The sequence below is a fragment of the Callorhinchus milii genome, unplaced genomic scaffold, assembly GCF_018977255.1.
Source record: "Callorhinchus milii isolate IMCB2004 unplaced genomic scaffold, IMCB_Cmil_1.0 Scaffold12, whole genome shotgun sequence".
Lineage (NCBI taxonomy): Eukaryota > Metazoa > Chordata > Chondrichthyes > Chimaeriformes > Callorhinchidae > Callorhinchus > Callorhinchus milii.
This window is the reverse complement of record NW_024704753.1, coordinates 2,102,045-2,122,793: the sequence shown is the minus strand read 5'-3', so window position 1 is coordinate 2,122,793 and position 20,749 is coordinate 2,102,045. Positions and strand designations below refer to the sequence as shown.

Below are 20,749 nucleotides of genomic sequence, written 5' to 3'. Positions count from 1 at the left end.
ATTCTCTCGCTTGTGAGGCAAGTGCTCTAACCACTGTGCTACAGGACTCCACAAATATCATCAAACCTGCTAGAAATCATTGACTGCACCACAAGCCTCCTATTAGGACTGTCATTTCGATCCTATTCTCACGCACGTAGCCGGCTTCACCGCAGGTACAGAGAAGCTCACACCCTGATAAGTGGCCTGACTGGCTGGAAGGAAAAAAAAAGGTGCATCAGGTTCCCTTGAGTTGGAAATAATAAGGTTTCGCGCTCCGTTGGAAAGGAATCAGCCAAAGTCTAGATTGTGTTGTTGAAGGGACTCAGGCGACAGACAACGTTTGATTGCAATGGAGTCTCAGTCAGCGCTCAGTTCCCCTATAGCTCAGATCATAACAACAACTGTAATAATCAGCAAATATATCGATCTACAAATTGAACGCAGACGTATGTGATTGTACAAAACAAACATATAGTTCCCATCATCGTCGATACCACTGGGACTGTTAATAAGGCTATTCAGGATACGACTTGACAAACCTACCCGGTTGAACAAAATATCAAACCTCCCGCAATATGTCACTGTTTTAGAAAGTTCAGACACACTAAGAAACGTAACGTCCATTCAGATGTAACGTGGCAATGCTCCTGGTCTGGCTGCCCATCCCTGAAAACCCCTTAGAAACTACCGTTATGCGGTGATTTAAACTGTAATAACATAACATTAATGTTAATAATCCTTGCATTTGACATAGCGCCTTGTGGAGGTTAGACTAGACATAGGCAGGAGGGAGAAGGGAATAGAAGGGTATGGGAGGGGGACAGGGGGAGGAGAAGGAGGGAGAGAGAGGGAGGGAGGGGGAGGGGCGGGGGAGGGGGGGAGAGAGGAGGGGGGAGAGAGGTGGGGGGGAGGGGGGGGGAGAGAGAGGGAGTAAGGAGTGTGTGTTTGTCCCCCCCCTACCCCCACCCCCCAACCCTTTTTGTGTGTTTACCTTCTCCGCCGACTTGGCCGTGCCGAAGAAGATGGGGATGAAGGCCAGCCAGACGATGCAGGTGGTGTACATGGTGAAGCCGATGGGCTTGGCCTCGTTGAAGTTCTCGGGCACGCCGCGGGTCTTGATGGCGTAGACCGTGCAGGTGACCATGAGCAGGATGCTGTAGCCCAGCGACAGGATGATCTGCAGGTCGGTGATGTCGCAGCGCAGGACCCCCCGGGCCTGCCGGGGGTCAGCCGTCTTGCGCTCGTCGTAGTCCACCACGACGTGGGGCGGGTCGAGGCCGAACCACACGAGCACGCCGAGCAGCTGGACCGAGATCAGGCTGGAGGCGACGGCCAGCTGCGAGGCCGGGCTGATCAGGCGGGGCGGCGTGACCGAGCGCTGGCCCTGCTCGAAGATGCGGTAGATGCGGTTGGTCTTGGTCAGCAGGGCCGCGTAGCTGACGCACAGGCCCAGGCCCAGGAAGAGGCGGCGGCACGAGCAGACGCCCACGTCGGGCTCGGCGATCATCAGGAACGTGATGACGTAGCAGAGGAAGATGCCGGCCAGCAGCACGTAGCTCAGCTCGCGCCCGGTGGCCCGCACGATGGGAGTGTCGTTGTGACGCACGAAGACGGCCGCCACCATCCCCGTGGCCGCGATGCCCAGCACGGCCAGCAGCACCGGCCCCACGGCCCAGGCCGAGTGCCACTCCAGCTTGACCACCGGGATGCGGCTGCAGCCCGTGCCGGTGGCGTTCGGCCGCGTGTCGTAGCTGCACAGCGAGCAGGTGAACTCGTCGCGCTGGTACTGGTAGCCGCCGCACGGCTTGCACTGCCAGCAGCACGGCGCGCCCTTCGCCAGCTTCTTGCGCTCGCCCGGCCGGCAGGGCAGGCTGCACACCGAGGTTGGCACCGCCCGGCTCCCCCCGGCCCACTGCAGATCCTCCATCTGTGTGTGGGGGGTGAGGGGTGTGAGGGAGGGAGAGAGGGAAACAACGGCCTCGTGAAGGGTTGGGCAACCGAGCAGCGAGAGCCAGGCCGCGGAGACGGCCGGTCAGCGCTGGCGTGTGTCTTGCCTGTGTGTGTCTGTGTCTATGTGTGTGTGTCTGTCTGTGTGTGTGTCTGTCTGTCTATGTGTGTGTGTCTGTCTATGTGTGTGTGTCTGTCTGTGTGTCTGTCTATGTGTGTGTGTCTGTCTATGTGTGTGTGTCTGTCTATGTGTGTGTGTCTGTCTATGTGTGTGTGTCTATGTGTGTGTGTCTGTCTATGTGTGTGTGTCTGTCTATGTGTGTGTGTCTATGTGTGTGTGTCTGTCTATGTGTGTGTGTCTATGTGCCTATTACTCCTATTAAGGCAGAATCATCTACAGTTCAAGTGACCCCCACACACACACCTGCCACACACACACCCCATCACACATACCTGCCCCCCCACCCCATCACACACACGTGCCCCCCCACCCCATCACACACACCCTTCCCCCTCCCTCCTGTCTGCTCGCCGGGCTAAGTATCCGGAGTGATTGTGTATTCCCGCAGCGTGGAGGAGATTTATTAGCGTCGTTAGCACACGCTCATTAACCTAGCGAATTCTAACGGATGGACACGCTGTGACTCTCTGCTTCCTCTCCCGCTTCCCCGTCCCCCCCGCACCCCCAACAAACACGTTGTGCCTCTCCCCCCACCCTTCCCCCCACCCCCGCGGCCTGTCACTGATTGTTAGGATAATCCTGGGCTTTCCTACAAGCGACTCATGAGATCGAAACATCTCCAAAAGCTGTGTATTTACTGTGAATTTGCTCAATCCACGAGTGTCTGTGGGGGACGCTGCCGCGCGCAATCGGCTGCCGCGTTTCGCCCACGAAATACACAGTCACTTCACTTTACAGCGTATCCCGGGAAGCGCTTTGAGACGTCTCGAAGACGTGATGAGGCGCCGTATCAAATGCGAGGATTATTATTGTTTGCTGTGTGTTTACTGTGTCTTTACAAGTACCAGCACTTTGTTTGGAGTCTCCTGATGCTAAGGCCTCCCCCTTCCCTCTCCCTTGGCCTACAAAAGCGCACAGTCACTACACTTTTACAGTAAATCCCACGCAGCGCGTGGAGACGTCGCGACGACGTGATGAGGCTCTGTATCGGAACTCATCAATTATTATTATTACTATTCATCCCTTCTCTTTTTGAATAGCGCCGCGAGAGCTTTAACATCTGGGCACTCCCCCCACTTCTCCCCCAGTACCGCACTGAACCTTCAGCCCAGACTGTGAGCTCAAAGTCCCCGCCGTAGGGGGCTCAAACCCACAACCTCAGAGGCGAGAGCGCTACAGACTGAGACGGAGCTATAGGTGCAGGTTAAGTAGCCGAGAGGGAACTTTACGGCACAGGAGACAAAACTGATCGCTTCAGTGAGAGGCAATTTTCAAGGGAAGAGTTTTTCTCAAATGTGGGCTGTAATTTCTTACAGACTGTCAGTGTAAGATTCTCCGTCTCGCCTTTACATATTCATCACACATTCATGCCTCTATCTCAAGCCCCATTAACTCAGGCTGAAATTTATTCTCCTTGTGAATTGGGCTCCATCGTTGGACTGAGCTGAGATCTTTACGTGCACCGACCGCTCTACACTGGCCTTTCACCAACCGCATCTCTGTCACTCTCGGCTCACATCTCAACACACTGTGAGAGAGAGAGAGCGAGCGAGCCAGTGTAAATGTGTGTGTGACTGTGTGTGTGTGTGTGTGTGACTGTGTGTGTGTGTGTGTGTGTGACAGTGTGTCAGTGAGAGTCAGAGAGTGTCAGTGTAGCTGTGTGTATGTGAGTGTGAGTGCGTGCGAGTGTGTGTCAGTGAGAGCATGCGAGTGAGTGAGAATGAGTGCCGTGCGTGTGTGTGTGTGTGTGTGTGTCAGTTTGAGTGAATGTGAGTGAGAGTCAGTGTCAGTGAATATGTGTGTGTGTGGGGAGGGGTGGGGAAGCTGTGCTTGGTGTGTGTGTGTGTGTGTGTGTGTGTTTGTGTGTGAGAGAGAGCAAGCGAGAGAGAGACAGGTTGCAGATCACTGTAACAGCTATGAATAACACTGGAAATGACACCAGGACGGAAGCAACTGAAGGGATCCAACAAATTAAGATCGCGGCGCCACCTCCGACTGTGCCTCCTGCCCCCCGGGGTTCTGCCCTCGCAGAGCGAGAGCGTTTACGGCAGCCGTCAGCGTGTCTGCGGTGAGGTGCGGCCGACGGAAGACGATGATAAATGGCGAGTGAAGCCGGTAATACCGAGAGATTTCAATCACTGTGACAACAGGTCAGGGTCTCAGCTCTCACGCCTCCCCCTCACACTGACACCCCCACCCCCCTCTCACCCCTCATAACCCCCTAACCACCCCCTACCCCGCCCCCCGCCGCCGATTGCCTTACACGCATACCGAGCTCCCGTCTCTGTGATTAACGAGACCCCACGCAGCGAAGCAGAAGCAAATTAGCACGCTCAGACAAAAGCCGACGAGGCTATCACAACATCCAACTGCAGCGCATTAAGAAATTAATTCCAGTTTAAAAGCGCGCAGTTCATCATTCTTCTTCTGCGCTTCCAACTACTATCGAGGGAGAGAGAGAGAGAGAGAGAGAGAGGGGGGGTGGGGGTGGGAGGTTCGATTCCCGGGTGGGGCAGGGCGCAATCTTAAGCAGGTGCCCTTACTCCACACGCACACACTCCTCCGGATACCCAGAGGTAAGTAAGAACCTGGTTAGTCGATTGACGGATGGCTTTTCGGGGGGTAATAATCCCTTCAAAGAAAATGCTGTCACTCAAAATCTACGACTGTGGGACGCTGCCATGCGCAATTGGCTGTCAGGTCCCCCCCGCCCCCCACCCAACCCCTCCACACAAAATACAGGGTCACTTCACTACACCTTACAGTATATTCTGTGAAGCGCTTTGAGACGTCTCAATGGTTGTGATAAGGTGCCAAATCAAATGCATGGATTATTATTAATAATGGATCCTTGACTTCGGGGAAAAGCAGAATGATTGGGGTTATTCCCCCCCCCCCTCTCCCGAACCCCTATCGCCCCCCCCCCCCCAGAACTCTCTCCCCCAAAAGGCTTTGGATGTTGGATGATTTGAAATTTTCAAGACCCAGGTCGATAGAGTTTCGTTAGTTAAGGACATCAAAGGATATGGGGCAAAGGCGGGTAAACAAAGTTGGGGTACAGATCGGCCATGATTAATAGAATGGGAGAACAGGCTGGAGGGGCTGAATGGCCTCCTCCCGTTCCTACGCTCCCCCGACACCAAACCCCTGGCTCCAAGGTAGTGGAATCCTTTCGAGAAAATGATCAAATGATGATAAACATTGTGACAGAGTTTGCAGTCAGCTAAAGGCAGCGAGTGATCCCATCGTTAACAGGCTCCGCACGTTACAGCCCATTAGTATTGGATGCATAAGAATGGATGAATACATTCTGCCACCGAGGAACCACATTAAGTGCCTCTCTGTTGCAGACAGGGTTTTTTTTACACACACACGCACACACACAGACACTGAATTTATAGCTGGATTTGACAAGCTCTTGTGTTAATATTTTCCCTTTAACTGGTTACACCAGCCAGGGCTACTCCACAGAACGGCTCGGGAGGAACCTGGGTCTCGCCTGCCCCAACCCTCGGGGGCCAAAGGCTCGTTCTGAGAGGCCCTGGCTCTGGGAATGGGCTTTCAGTTCGGAGAGAGAGGGAAAGAGGGAGGTAGGGTTGGAGGGAAAGAGAGAGGGAGAGAGAGGGATAGATGGGGAGAGAGGAAGAGAGAGAGCGCGGGAAAGAGGGGAGTGAATGAGAAGGGATAGCAGAAAAAGGGACGTGACTTAAGATCAGGTAGTAACCCCGTGCTGAGCTGCGGGCAGTGAGGTGACTTACGTTGAGCTGGAGATGGTCTGTCCACTGGCCGATGACCCTGTAATCCCAGGTGTTGTTCCCTCGGAGCTGGTACTGGAAGATGTCATAGCGGCCGGGGGCATCGCCCTTCTCATTGAACTTCACTGGGGTCCCAGCACTGCCTGAGGGCAAGACAGGAGCAGAACATTGGTGTGGTCGAAAGGGTTAAACAGAGCAGAGAGAGAGAGAGAGAGAGAGAAACCGTCACAGAGGGCTGGTTCGATTCGGACACTGTTAACACTTTGGAGCCAGTTCAGCTCCAAGAAGATCCCGATTACCACCCCCCCCACCGCCGCCCACACTTTTCCCCTCCCCACCAAGGAGGATTTGTGTGTTTACCATTGGAGTATCTGATTGTTTGGAAGCACTGAATAAAGGAGTTAGTTAACACACCAGTGTTGTAGATTGAGACTCATTACAAGAGGCAGAACAAGCAAGACAGAGCAAGAGACAGAGGCCGACAGAGGGAAGGGAGAATGAGACGGAGAATTAGCGAAAGACAAAAGCAGAGAATGAAAGAAACTGGAGACTGAAAGCGAGAAAGACGTGAGAGAGAATGAGACAGACGTACAGAAGCAGCCACACCGAGAGATGGAGAGAATTTCGTTTTCAATACATTAAGCTCATTGCATAACCTTTTCCCTCATTCTATGGGATTAATTAGCGGAGGCGATAGCGCTGACCGATAATAAAGATGAACTGCTTCTTAATGAAGGATCGTTGTCCACCCCCAAGTCTCAGCCGGAGATTTCTACAGAGAAGCTTCACAGTGAACAGAGTCATAAAATGATTTTTTCTGTCTGTCTGTCTGTCTCTATCGTGCTGCGTCTCTCTGTCTCTGTCTCAGCGCCTTGGGATGTCCTCCCGACGTGAAAGGCGCTTTACAATTGTAATTATGTTGTTGTTGTCTCTGTCTGTCTGTCTTGCTCTATGTGGAGTCCTGTAGCTCAGTGGTTAGAGCACTCGCTTTGCAAGTGAGAGACCTGGGTTCGATTCCTGGTAGGGCGAAGTCTTGGGCAAGTTTCCTTACTCCACACACACGCCTGATAATAATACCTCAAAAAAATAATAAATCGGTCACTTCAATCCACGACAGTTTGTGGAACGCTGCTGCGTGCAATTGGCTGCCGCGTTTCGCCCACAAATATACGGTCAATTCACTTAACAATCTATTCTGTGAAGCGCTTTGAGACGTCTCGAAGACGTAAAAAGCGCTACATCAAATGCAAGGGTTATTATTATTATAGGTCTCTGTGTTTCACTCTCTCTGTTTCTCTCTCTCGGTCTGGCTCTAAATCTCTGTGTTTCATTCTCTTTCCGTCTCTGACTCCCTCTCCCTTATAACATATCTCTCCGTGGTTCACTTTCTCTCTCTTCACTGACGTGAAGGTTGTTTAGAACACGCAGTCACTTCACTTTACAGTAAAACCCCGTGAAGCACAGCACTTCGAGATGTCCTTCTGATGTGAAGGGTCCTTTACCAAATACAAGGATTATTATTGTGTGTGGTCGGGGGGGAGGGGGGGGGGGGGGGAGTCACAAAAATAACACAAATTCCCCAAATCGCACCAACAGATTGCAACCAAAGTGCTTCGTTCATCTCAGTCACGTTTCGAAGATGTGTTGTGTATTATCCGCTCGCGACGAGAAGAAAAATCTACTTTAACGTTTTCTCCTCTCTCAGCCGGATTGCGACTGGATTCCAAGGCAAGGCTCACAGCCGGGCGGATTCATATCCCGAGCTACCTACTCCCGTACAATCCCCAGCGACACGTCAAACCTAAACACCGAGCCTCGGCAATGAGGAGCTTTCACTAACGTTAGGAGCTAAGCGGTTCGTGTTTTGTGTGCGTGTGTATCGCTGCCGTTTACCAGGCGTGAGATTCGTGCGCTCTCGTTGGATGGCGTGAGGCAAGTCTGTAACTTTCTGAGTTGGTTTCGAACATTACCCACTGTCCTGTGGCACAGGAGGCAGAGAGTACAATAACCTCCCGCAGGGACTCAGATTAGTTTCACAGGCTCCACTCTGCCGGTCAGTTCGGGTGCTCGTGCTAAGGGAACCTTACAATAGTTGCTCAGCACAGGAGGCAGCTATTGACTACGCAGTCCTCCTCCTCCTCTCTCTGAAGAGCTATTTGTTTGCCCCAACACCCCTTCGCTACCCTTTTATACGTCTCGTTTTCAAGCGTTTACCTAAGTCGCTTTTGATAATACCAAGGAACTCGCCTCTTTGTTCATTAAGGTCAGTCAGTGTCTCACTCGCTATTCAAATGGACAATGTATAGCTAAGGTCAGTCTCTTGCTCACCACACTGGGGGAATCCTCCCACTCAGCTCCTGTTAACCCTACAAGCCAAAGCCCTAACGTGTAGGGTGGTCTTAGCTGGACAAGCAGCGGGAAAGTTTGCCAGACAGCGCTCTCAATAGCGAGCTCTGTGGTATTAGCTACTTAGACTCCAGCAGTTACCCCAACGCACACTCTAGGGACCCCCCCCCAAGCCTTGGGGTTTGCCAACCTGCACCTAATACTTTCCAGAATTAGGTAAGCAGGAAGTGTCTCTTGGGGGGGGGGGAGAGAGAGAGAGCGCATTCCATTCCAACAGTCTATCTCTGGGATTTCCATGTGTAGGTGGGAGACATGGAATTCTCAGTTGGGTTTGGAGACTCCTAAGCGACGGTGATGGGTTTCCACGTGTGTCAGACACCCGGCTGACCCCCCCAAAAAAATATCTAAGTCACTCCCATTGAAATGGACAGGGTGTAGCCACGGTCAGTCTCTCACTCACCATTGAATTGGACGCTGCGGATGTATCTCAGGAAATCCTCGCCATTGACAGGGTCCATGGCAGGACAGATGCCAATGTAGCCTGGACAGAAGTCTCGGTGCATGTTGTGTAGTGCGTGAGCCATGGCATAGACAGCATCAATTACAAACTGCACCTTCCCCTCCTGCTGGTATTGGGTGCTTGAACCAATCCTCTCTTTACCTGCGGGACAAGGATAGCAATATAATAATATTAATAATAATAATAATCCATGCGTTTGATGTTACGCCTTCTCGCGTCTTCGAGACATCTCAAAGCGCTTCAAAGGACATACTGTAAAGTGAACTGACTGTTGACAGCAGGCAGAGAGGATATGTTGAGTTTAACCAGTTTGGTGCTGCGAAGACACACAAAGACACACGCACAGTTCAGAAGTGGTTAAGTTAACCCTTGCAGTCCGCCAATGACATCAACGCAAGGGGTTAACTAGTGTAACACGGGGCACTTTCAAGCTCAACTTCGTTTTCTGGGGTGGGGAGTGTTGGGGGCAGTTTAAACCGACGCGAGGAAGACATCTTTTCCTTCCCCTGCCCAGTGCATTAATTGATTAACAGCAGCTTTTCGCAATCGTTAAGCGAGAGCTTTTTAAAAAAAAAAACTGCGGTAAATATTTCATTGAGTTTTCGAAGTAATAAAGTAACCGGGAGTCAAATTGATTGCATTTGGGTAAATTAGCTTTTATCTTCAGTAATGTTTCTCTGCAACGAGCAATCTTCTACTTTGACGTTAAGGGATTAATAATTACTTAAAGCTGGTTTATGAGGTCTGTGTCCTAAGTCATTTTAATATCATTTTCTTTAGTGCGAGATAGAATTAATTAAACAATTACTGGCAAATGGCAGTCTCCCCCACCACCCTCCCCGCACACCCACCCGTGAGTGAGTAATTCATACGTCACGTAACTAATTCGCTTAATTTAAAGCGGGTAAAAAAAAAACATGTGTCCGTCTGAAGTAATGTGCTGTTACATTTTCATTTGTTTTTGATTGATTTCCCGTAAGTCACCAGGAAGCTAATTAGTCATGGTGGGTAACAACAACAACAACAACAACAACAACAAAACTACATTTCTATCGCGCCTTTCACGTCGGAAGGAAGTCCCAAGGTGCTGGAAAGATACTTTGGTCACTCGATCCACGACTGTTTGTGGGGACGCTGTGTCTGTGCCGAATTGGCTGCCGCGTTTCGCCCACAAAATGTACAGTCACTTCCACTTTACAGTGTATCCCGTGAAGCGCTTTGAGACGTCTCAAAGACGTGATAAGGCGCTGTATCACATGCGAGGATTATTATTATTATTATTATTATTATGAGAGTTGCAGTTGCTTTTTGGGATCATCCCGGGGGGGGGGGGGGAGGGGAAATTAGCTTTTATCTAATCGGAATCCAATGGACAGAGTAAAGATTCAGTTCAGTGTAACCCTATTAAATCCCCCCATTGAATCCATTACTAGAGCCCTCTCCCGCCCCCCCACCCCCCCCCCCTCCCATAAAAGGTGGCAGCTAATAATCTGAATGAAGGCACCCCCATTGAAACCCACTCCCCACACACACCCTCCCCCTCCTTCCCAGGACGAAGCCTCAATCCGCCCCCGGGAAACATTCTCGTGACCGTCAGTGCGCGGTCTCTCTCTCTTTCTCTCTGAGCGGGAGGCAAGACATGGAACGACTGGCTTGGCTTGGCGCAGGGCATCAAAGACGGAGGAGAGTGAGTGATGGAGAGCACTCACAAACAATAATGATAAAAGGCTATTTGCTTTAGACTGCAAACGCAGGCCATTACGCAAAAATAAATAGAACATGATACAACAGTTGGCATTAGTACTGCTTCATTATGTCTCGTTAGCCTGGCAGCAGCAGGCTTAATATGACAAAACTGTCCTTAATGAGCATAAATGACTCCGTTGCCAGCAAAGTGCCAGGTTCTCACAGTACTGCTCCGCATGCAAAATTGGGTTGGCCCGAAATATACAGGTAGAGTTAGTTGCCCTGACTTCCTAACGCCCCGAGACTGTCGATCCTGTTCAAGGCCCCCACCTCCATTCAGCAACCACCTCCTGCCAACGACCACCCTGGAACCCTGACACAGAGGCCACCTTTATATCGAGGCCACTTTGGCCCAGTCGCCTGAGCGGTTATTGAAGACGGCCTCTGCGACTGTGTTCCCGGCACAGGAGCGCATCACTTCCCGCCTTTATCGGTGTCAGAAGCCACGTGTTTGGGATGTCGGGAGTCATGGCCAACCTTCCCCCAAATAAAACTGGTCACTCACTCACTCGCTCACCCACCGACTCCCTCACCCACTCACTCTCTTACCCACTCACTCCCTCACCCACCCACTCCCTCACCCACCCACTCCCTCACCCACTCACTCCCTCACCCACTCCTCGGCTGCCGTGTTTCACACGCACAAAATATTGTCACTTTGCCGTGTGTCATCCCGTGTGACGACGTGATAAGCCGCTGCATCCGATGCAGTGATTATTATTAATATCTGCTCGACACGTGCTACTTAATACTACTTAACACCCGCGTTTGTCGCAACGTCTGTTTGTGTCTGGAATGGTCTCGAGGCGCTCTCGGGCCCCGGTTCCTCTCGCTTGCGAGGCGAGCGCGCTGACCGATGCACGACAGGAGTCCGCAGGTCGTGATCTGCGGATGGCCAACGCGCATCCTGCGAGTGGGATTCGCGTGCGGTGTGCGGCAGCGCTCAGTAAAGGGGAAAAAAAGGACTGTAAATGGCTCCATCGCTCAGCCCAGGAAAGCCATTGATTTCTAATTGTGAAACGTCTGTTTTCAATTTACGTTTCATAAAATATACACGGGATGTTCGATGCTCTGCCTCCAGCCTGGGGGGGTGGGGGGGGGGGGGGAGATGGAGGGCACTGCCCGGGAGTGGGAGAGCGAGGAGATTCCCAAAAACCGGGAATGCCGGTGTTTTGATTCATAATAATAATAATCCTTGTATTTGGTACAGGGTCTTATCACTTGACGAATCTTGATTTCACTTTCAATTCGGATTGTTGTTCCCCTTCCTCCCTCCTTCCCCCCCCCCCCCCCACCCCAACGCCCCCCCGCCCTCGAAGTTCGTAAGAAGCAACGAGCCTCCCAATTAAGGCTGAATTTAAGAATTTCACACAATTTGGCGCCGTCTTATATCTCGCTGCCTGAAACCGGGTGGAATTTGGGGCCTTATTCATTGGGCAACGCCTTTGAGAACATGCGGCTAATTCATCAAGGTATCAGCCGGGCTCGGTGGGTGGCACTCTCACCACTTGGGGGGGTCAGAAGATTGTGGGTTCAAGCCCCCCCACCCACGTTGGGACTTTGAGCTCGCACAGTCGAGGCTGATACCCACCTCAGGGCAGAGCTGTGGGGTGGGAGCTTTGCATTGTCAGAGGCGCTGCCCTTCGGATAAGTAACTAAACTGAGATCCCCGTCCATGGTCGTTTAGGTGGACGTTAAGGATCGCACGGGGCTGGGAAAGGGAGTTTCTCTTTCCTGGTGTCCTGGCCGACAACCCCTCCCCTTCCCAGATAATAAAATAGGTCACTGACTTCATGGCTGTTTGTGGGACAAATTGTCCACCACTCCCCGTTCGTTTGCAGTCGCACAATGACTGCGCTTCACAGTAAGATCCTGAGACAGTCTTGTCAGCGTGGCGAGGCACTGTATCATAGCCGTGATTGTTATTATTTAATTAACACGACAGTCCTCGTGCTTCGAGTTGCTTGTACAACCCTTCGCTTGTTAAGTACTTTCCCGGCTCTTTTTACCTTCAACAACTGATATGTACAAAGCCAGAGAGTTCCTGACAAATGCCTTACCTAATTGCTTAGTGTCGAGTCATGTATCCTAAATGACATTTAGGTTATTTTACATTGTTTGCAACCATAATTGAGCCATCGATCAGCACCAATTGTCTTTTTTGCAGCTGCCGTTTCTGAGACAAAATTCAGAAAGAAGCAAAACCTGTGATAAATTTCCGACACCTTTAGCTCTGTGCTGGATCAGACTGCACCCCACCACCTCCTCCACCCGCCCCACTAATCTCCTCACCCGGCTCCCAGACTCCTGCGCTCGCCTTGACCTGCTCCCGTGAAGTGTAGTGACTGTGGGTTCGGTGGTGAAGGCAGAGTGCGGTGGGTGGGTGCGCGATAACAACCGCGAATGACATTTAGACAGCACCTTTCACGTCGGGAGGACATCCCAAGGCGCTGGACGGTGAAAGATTTGCGCCCGAGCTGGGGATTAGGATCAGGAGGGGGGTGTGGAGGACAGGGAGGGTAGGCGGGTAAAGAGGGTGACAGACGAGGAAGGGTCTTGAGATAGGCCTTGAAGGAGGCGAGGGAGGGAGCGAAGCCAAGGGACTATGGGATGGAGTTCCAAAGGTTGTTCCTGAAGAGAGAACAGGACAAGAAGCAGACACTGACCGGTGCATTTTTTCGCCGTGTCTTTCTTGGATCCCGTCCGGGTGACCTGGCAGTCGAAATTCTCCTCCCAGAACTCGGCAAACCAGACGTTCCTGCGGTTGTTCTCCAGGGTCCGTCCGGTGAAGTACTCGTCAAAACCTGCGGTGGGAAGCACAACACACCCGAGCGTTACACAGAGCATCTCGCCGTCTCCAAGCATTTAGGTTCCATTCAGTTCAAATAACGTCTTCACTGCGGTTCTATACCATCACTGGACAGAGCGAGCCTTTACAGTCTTATTTCCTCTCTGGTGCGCCACTTTAATAATCATATTAATAATAATCCTTGCATTTGATGTAGCGCCTTATCACTCTAAAGTGAATTGACTGTGTATTTTGTGGGCGAAACGCAGCAGCTGATTGCTCACAGCAGCGTCCCCACAAACAGTCGGGGATCGAGCGAACAAATTATTATTTTTATTCGCAGGGATTATTACCCCCAGAAAGCGATTCACCAGTCGACTAACAACTGGGTTCCTACTTACTGCTGAGTAAACAGAGGTGTGTGGAGTAAGGAAACTTGCCTAAGGTTTTGCCTTGCCCAGGAATCGAACCCAGATCCTCTCGCTCGCGAGGCGAGTGCACTTACCACTGAGCCACGTTGTTTTACGCAATACGATTGACATTAATATACAAACAGCGATGACGAGAGGACGTTTCAAAGCTGCTGACTGGGCATCCAAGCCGAACAGGGTGTGTGAGAGGCGAAAGATGACTGAAAGCACGGTCGAAGATGGGGACAATGTTCTGTTTGCCTGAGACAGTTCACGTTAATCCCTCCCTCCTTCCCTCGCCCCACCCCCCCCCACCCCACCTCCACCCAAGTGTCTGACATCCACCTCGAGGCTGTCAACAACATTCAGGTCATAATCAGGCGAGTGACACATTAAGTCATTCATCCATGTAAACAAATCAGTGTATCGGTTTCAGCAACGTACTACACAGCCCAACCAGGCATGTAAGCATCTGGGTCACAGCACAGATCTCAGCGTTTCATTCCATCTGTCAATCTTTGGATGACTTATTCGATTTCAGTCACCAAGTATGCGTCACTATAGTCCGGCCACTCTTTGGACGGTCCATTAAGTCCGGCTGTGGGTTCAGAGTTCAGAGATCCATTGCCCAAGTCAAGCCGCTCTCACCCTGAACCCCAACTGTTTAATAATAACAATAATCCTTTTCGTTTGATATAAAACCTTATCGCGTCTCAAAGCGCTTCACAGAACATACTGTGAAGTCGATTGACTGTGTACTTTGTGGACGAAACGCGGCAGCCGATTGCGCACAGCGGCGTCCCCACAAACAGTCGTGGGCGGAGTGACTAAATTACTATTATTGGTATTTGTTTCAAAGGATTATTACCCCCAGAAAGCGATCCGCCAATCCACTAACAACCGGGTTCCTTGGTCAGCAGAGGCGTGTGGAGTAAGGACACTTGCCTAAGGTTTCGCTCTGGCTGGGAATCGAACCCGGGTCCTCTCGCTTGCGAGGCGAGCGCACTAACCACTGGGTTACAGGACTCCACAAATTTACACTTATAAGGAGAATGTCCCAAAGTGCTTCTCTCACTTGCTCCCCACTTGTTTGTCTCATTACCTTCTCCCCTCCCTCCCCGTGTCCTGGCCGACATTCCAGCCCCCACCACCCCCACCACCACCACCCGCCCCACACCCAACCCCACCCGCGCGTACACACGATAAAATGTTTGTGGCGATGCAGTTGACTCCACTGTACAGTGAATCCTGACGCGATGTCCTCAAGATGCCAAATGTACAACCGAGCTGTTACTGTAAGTTGTCAGATGAGTCTGAAATCTCACTAAACTATTGGCACGAAATCTTTCTCAAGGGCTTCAAAACAGAAGGCAACGAACAAATGGCAGAGAGTCTCGCTGCCCAAACAAGGTACCGTGGTGAGCAGAAGGCCTTCCAGGGACACTGGCGGAGTTTGTTTGTTTGTTTGTTGGTTTGTTCGTTCGTTCCTTAAGGCGCGACTACGTGAGAGGGCAGATTGAGGGGGAGCAGCTGCCCTTGTGCGGGAACTTTCATTCCTGTGTTACCTCAGCTCCTTCCAGGCTGGAGTTGAGTGCGCGCTGAACCACACTGAGAGGCTGTGTGAGACTTCACGGATCAGTCGCTCTCCAGAAGGTGCGTTAACAGCCCTCGAATGTCGAGTTGCTTTCTGTTACAATTGCTGAACGCAATGGAGCCTTTCTCCCCCCCCACTTCTAATGCAGTAACCTGGTGGGGGAGGGAGGGAGGGAGGGAGGGAGGTGATGGAAGAGGACATAAAATCTCAAGCAGTGCCCAATTTCGTCCACACCTTCCCCAGTAGATTAACTGCATCCTGCAGAATGTCACTCTCACTGCCAGGAAGCACACACTCTGCCAACATGCCTTCCTGCATTAACATGTTAACTCCCTCAGCGCCACTCGCCTGCTTGAGACGTCTCAGACTCAATTCTCTGTCAAGGAGCTGCTCGGTAATGGCCATCTTTGCATTTGATATGATAATGACAATAATAATAATCCTCGCACTTGATGTAGCCCCTAATCATGTCGTTGAGTCGTCTCAAAGCGCTTCACAGAATATACAGTCAAGTGTGCGTGTATTCACTTGACTGTGTACTTTGTGGGCGAAATACATCAGCCAATTGCGCGTAGCACTGTCCCGGGGTAAGGGTAACACTCAGCGGGTCAGGCGGCATCTATGGAGAGAGGAAAGCGGGTTGGCGCTTCAGGCGTTGGAAGTGGGCACCGAAATACAGGAAACGGCATCACGTTGAGCACTGATACGCAGGAAACGCTTTCACAGCGAGCGTAAAAAAAAAATGCAGGGAATGAGCAGTGAGCGTTGAAACACGGGCAAAGATCGGGCGGAATTTCAGGACGAGCCGAGTGCGTTTCGAGCAGCGGCGGGTGAGGGCGACGATACCAATCACTGAAGAAACAGGGCTCTCTCTTCTTGAGGAAGCCAATGGGGTTTTGTTCAAACATAAGGTCACGGGAAGAAGCGCACGGAAGATTAAAGAATCGGATTTCCTTGTGTTCCACACGTCTCGTGCAATCCCTTGAGCGACGCTAGACAAAGACAGAGCTGTTTTGACAAACCTCAGCCGGCGACAAGTGTTTCTGTCAGTCAGGTAATCACCTGCGCTGTCAAGGTTAAGCAGTGGTCAATCCACAGGCCAGAACCTGACAAGGGGGAAATCACAAGACAGCACTCGAGCGAGCGCGACGAGCATTCGCTGATAAGGAGACATGCAAATATTTGGTCTCATTCACAGAAAAGGAGCTCATTTCAATGTGTGAAACATCTCCCCTGGCGTCTCGGGAGATTGGCCCGACAGATCCTGAATACAAAGCAGCGTGCGACGAAGAGCTGCTGAACGCAGTCCGTTGCCGGGCCGCGGTCGGAGATGCTACGCTCCCGGGGAGAGGCGAGCGTTTCAAAAATCACGTTTGGTACCACGCGAAGCAGTTAAGATTTCCACCCGCTCCCGGCTGGCAGCACTTTCGAGGGCAAACTCCTCACAGCCGGCCTCTCTGCTCGTTACGCTTCTGGTGTGCTACGCACTTGTGGTTATTTTTATCGCTGTGCCTTTCAGCGTGTGATGCTCCCCTTGTGACCGTGACAGTGACAGGCTCCTGGTTCCGTTCCACCTTCTCTTTTCGGCGATAATGAGCCGGGTTCCTATGCAAACCTCTTGACAGGGGAATTGCTAGCATCGCGCTGAGGTGCAACCTCCTCCCGATGCTTCGAGAAGGCTCTCGCGGCGCTACAGCTGCAGAGGACCTCACTGCGAGCCTTTGAGTTCAGGAAATGACCTCATTGTGAGCATTCGAATGCAGGAACTGACGTTGTTGCGCGCGTTCGAATACAGGAAATGATATTGAGACCTTACGGAACGTTAGCGCCGCTGAGGGATATCGTGTAGGAACATCTGCTTTAATTATTGTGAACTACAACGCGGGACACTATAGGAAAAAATAATAATAATCCTCGCATTTGATACAGCGCCTTAACACGTCTTTGAGACGTCTCAAAGCGCTTCACAGGGTACACTGTAAAGTGAATTGACTGCGTATTTGTGGGCGAAACGCGGCAGCCGATTGCGCACAGCAGCGCCCCACAGACAGTCGTGGACTGAGTGACCAACTTATCATTATATTTTTCCTTGAAGGTTTGTTATCGGGGTGGGGGGGGGGTGGAGCAAGGAAATTTGGCCAAGGTTTCGCTCTGCCGGGAATCGAACCCAAGTCTCTCGTCTGTGGAAGCAAGTGATCTCACCACTGAGCTACGGGACTCCACAACCACTAGAATGGCCGTAGTGCTCTGTTGCCAAAGTGTCTGTTCCATTGCCAAGAATTTTGATGGCGTCTCAGATCTGGGATATCTGAATCAGTCGCGGGCACTGGGACAGAAGCTTTTACACAGAAGGCAGGCGGGCAAACCGCATCAATTGTCAAACCAAGTGGAGCAAGTTACCGGCAATAGCTCATCAAAAAGTGAGTCAATCAGCCTGACAGAGAGAGAGAGGGGGAGAGGGAGGAAAACTGTCGCTTTGTTCCAAAACATGTACGCCTTCGCCATCTCTCTGCCCGTGACAACTAAGGGCTCAGATGTGACTTCCTTGAAATCTCGTCAGGTTCTGAAGTGAAGGCATCGATGGAGAAGGCCTCTGTTTACCGAGCAGTAAGTAGGAACCCGGTTGTTAGCCGACTGGCGGGTGGCTTTTCCGGGAGAGGGGATGGCGGGGGTGATAATCCCTTCAAAAAAAAATAATAATAATAAATTGGTCACTTAATCCCCCGACTGTTTGTGGGGGGAACGCTGCTGTGCGCAATTGGCTGCCGAGTTTGGCCCACAAATATACAGTCAATTCACTTAACAGTATATTCTGTGAAGCGCTTTGAGACGTCGAGAAGACGTGATGAGGCGCCGTATCAAATACAAGGATTATTAGGATTATTATTCTTATTATTATAAGCTGAGCCGAGCTCTTACCTTCCACCGAGGCCCTCTTGGGCAGGATGGTCACGGCGCCCTCTGCCACGTCGCTCTGCTGTTTCACCGGAGAGCTCTTAGAGCCCCAGCTGTCGGAGGCCACCCACACAAAGTGCCCCGCCTTGTTGGCTCTGCTGGATGCTGCCAGCACCTGTCTGGGGGGGGATGGTTGAGGGGGAAGAGAGCAAACACACAGACCCTCAGCCAGAGGAGCCTCGGTCTCTACACAACAACAGTAATGCATGACATTTTACACGGCGCCTTTCGTGTTGGGAGGAGGTCCCAAGGCGCTGGACAGTCAGGGATTTGGACTTGGTGGGGGTGGGGTGGGGGGCGGACGGTGCGTGGGTTGGGATCGGGAGGGGGTGGAGGGCCGGGAGGGTTGGGGGTAGGAGGGGTGACGAGGCCAAGACGGGGCGCAGAGGGGACCCGAGTGAGCGGATTCTCTTACCTGATGTCATCTTCGTTGGCGAAGATCACCACGCCGCGGACGTTGGACGTGTCGAGGAGGCGTTTGATGATCCGATCGTAATCGACCCTTTTCGGGTCGGTCGGGATCTTCAGAACCTGAGCAATGCAGATCCCACCTGTCGGGGGCGGGCGGGGGGGGCGGGGGGGGGGGGAGGCCGGGCAGGAGGGGCGGAGAGGGGGTGGGGGCGGGGGCGGGGAGGGTGGGGGGAGAAACGTAACCGTGAGTAAAGTCCACATCCCATCAAATCACGTCACCGAAAGCTTTTGTCTCTTTTACGAAATAACAACACGTCACTTGGTCAGAATTAGAATTTCATTTGATCAATTAGTTTCCTGCCGCGTCTGCCCACAACAACAACAGCAACAACAACAACAACAGCTTGCATTTACACAGCGTCCCGGAGTGCTTGGCTGTGTACAAATACGTTCCATTTCGCTGTAAATCCTGTGAAGCGCTTTGAGACGTCCTTCCCGACGTGATAAGGCGCTATCGTCAAACCCCAGAATGACGATTATTCTCATCATCATTATCATTACGATTAAACGGCTCAGGACGGGAAGTCGAACGGGGAATTGCTCTCACGCAGACGGCGCGAGATTAGCTTCAGAGAGCGACCCAAATTGCGTTGACTCGCGTTTCCTCTCTCCATAGATGCTGCCTGACCCGCTGAGCGTTCCCAGCCACTTCTGTTTCTGCTCCAAAATGTGATGGCGAGCCCTGCTCCCTGCCCAACCGTGACCTTCTCATGTCCCACTAATCTCAGTCATTACCCTCGAAGCTGGTAATTAAGGCGGCTGCTAAACAGAGGCTGATGGGCAGGATCAATGTGTGGCATCGATCGCACATGTCCTCGCTTCTTTGTTAAGATGCTGCTGCACCCGCTAATGCCCCTTACGTGAGTAGAACTAATCAAACGGCTTGTCACCCAGAGGCTGAGTCCTCCTGACAGACGATCACCGTCTGAGAGGGACACTTGTCAGTCTCTGACCTTTCCTTATTGCCTTCCCTTCAGCCCGCAACGTCTCTCTCCAAAGCGCTCCGCAGGGAATTGGGAGTTCACCGTGGGAGGCCGGGCGTTCAGCCATTCACCCACCTACACATCCCGCTCCCGATGGAACTCCATCCTGGAGTCCCTCCAACTCCCTCCCTCCCTCACTCTCCTCCACTGTTCAAGGCCCATCTCAAGATGCTCCTCTAATCGCCCTTTCAGTCATCTCTCCCTTCCTTCCCCACGTCCTTCATTGGGCTCCCACCACCCCTCCCACACGGACTCGTGGCAGCGACTGTGTATTTTGTAGGCGGCCAATTTGCTCACGGCTCCCCACCTCCCCTCCCCCACCCCCACTCCCTCAAAGGCCAACTACAATTCTCGGTTCACCTAGAAATTCAGACGCTGTTTCGGGCGCTTTGGGACATCCATCCTCTCGACACGTTAAGATGCTGTATCGAGGGTTGCACTGCCATAATTCTCTGTATCCGCGTCGAACAATGCACCAGGTTCTCGACTGGAGAGACTGAGCTGAACTCACAATCTCCTCCGCTGAGATTTGGCCGAGTTTGCTCCCAAAAAAATACTCGACTTTCGTTCTGCCCATAACCTAAGAAATCTGACATCCAATCTCCTGAGCCTGGAGGAATGTGCTGACATGATGGGAAATATCAGAGATGAAAATGAAACCACAGCAGCTTTTTCCTCTACCCTCCACCTCGCCATCAACCACCCGACGTCCCCCCCCACCTCCCCCCTCCCTGGTCAATGTCTCTCGCTTGACTGCTATCCGCGCAGCTCAACATTTCTCAGAACTTCTGACTTGCAGCCGCTATGGGCTTGGGGGGTGGGGGGTGGGGGGTGGGGGGTGGTGTCTGTGATGTGGGACGCAAGGTTGGGGGGGTGGGGGGTGTCCTAATAACAGGACAGATGTTGAGCAATCAGGAGAGGGGTGGGGGGATTGTGGTCGGGCCTGAAAAAAAGCTGATTGCCCCTCACGTTTGAGAGCTCGCCCCGCGAGCGAGAGGCACTGGGTTCGAATCACGATAGGGCAAAACCTCAGGCAACTTCCCTTCCTCCGCACACTCGCCTCTGTTTACC

At 52.1% G+C, this 20,749-nt stretch overlaps 1 protein-coding gene across 1 annotated transcript in view; it reads right to left on the bottom strand.

The window, feature by feature from the left end:
- Positions 1–20,749, bottom strand: part of LOC103185046 (metabotropic glutamate receptor 7) — an 83,532-nt gene that overhangs the window by 16,963 nt on the left and 45,820 nt on the right. Inside the window, exons 3-8 of the mRNA XM_042339587.1 lie at positions 18,640–18,775; positions 18,189–18,343; positions 13,144–13,281; positions 8,672–8,872; positions 5,869–6,008; positions 974–1,909 (exon numbers count right to left, since the gene is read on the bottom strand). Coding sequence (XP_042195521.1) covers positions 974–1,909; positions 5,869–6,008; positions 8,672–8,872; positions 13,144–13,281; positions 18,189–18,343; positions 18,640–18,775 — 1,706 coding nt within the window. The remainder of the gene's footprint in view (positions 1–973; positions 1,910–5,868; positions 6,009–8,671; positions 8,873–13,143; positions 13,282–18,188; positions 18,344–18,639; positions 18,776–20,749) is intronic.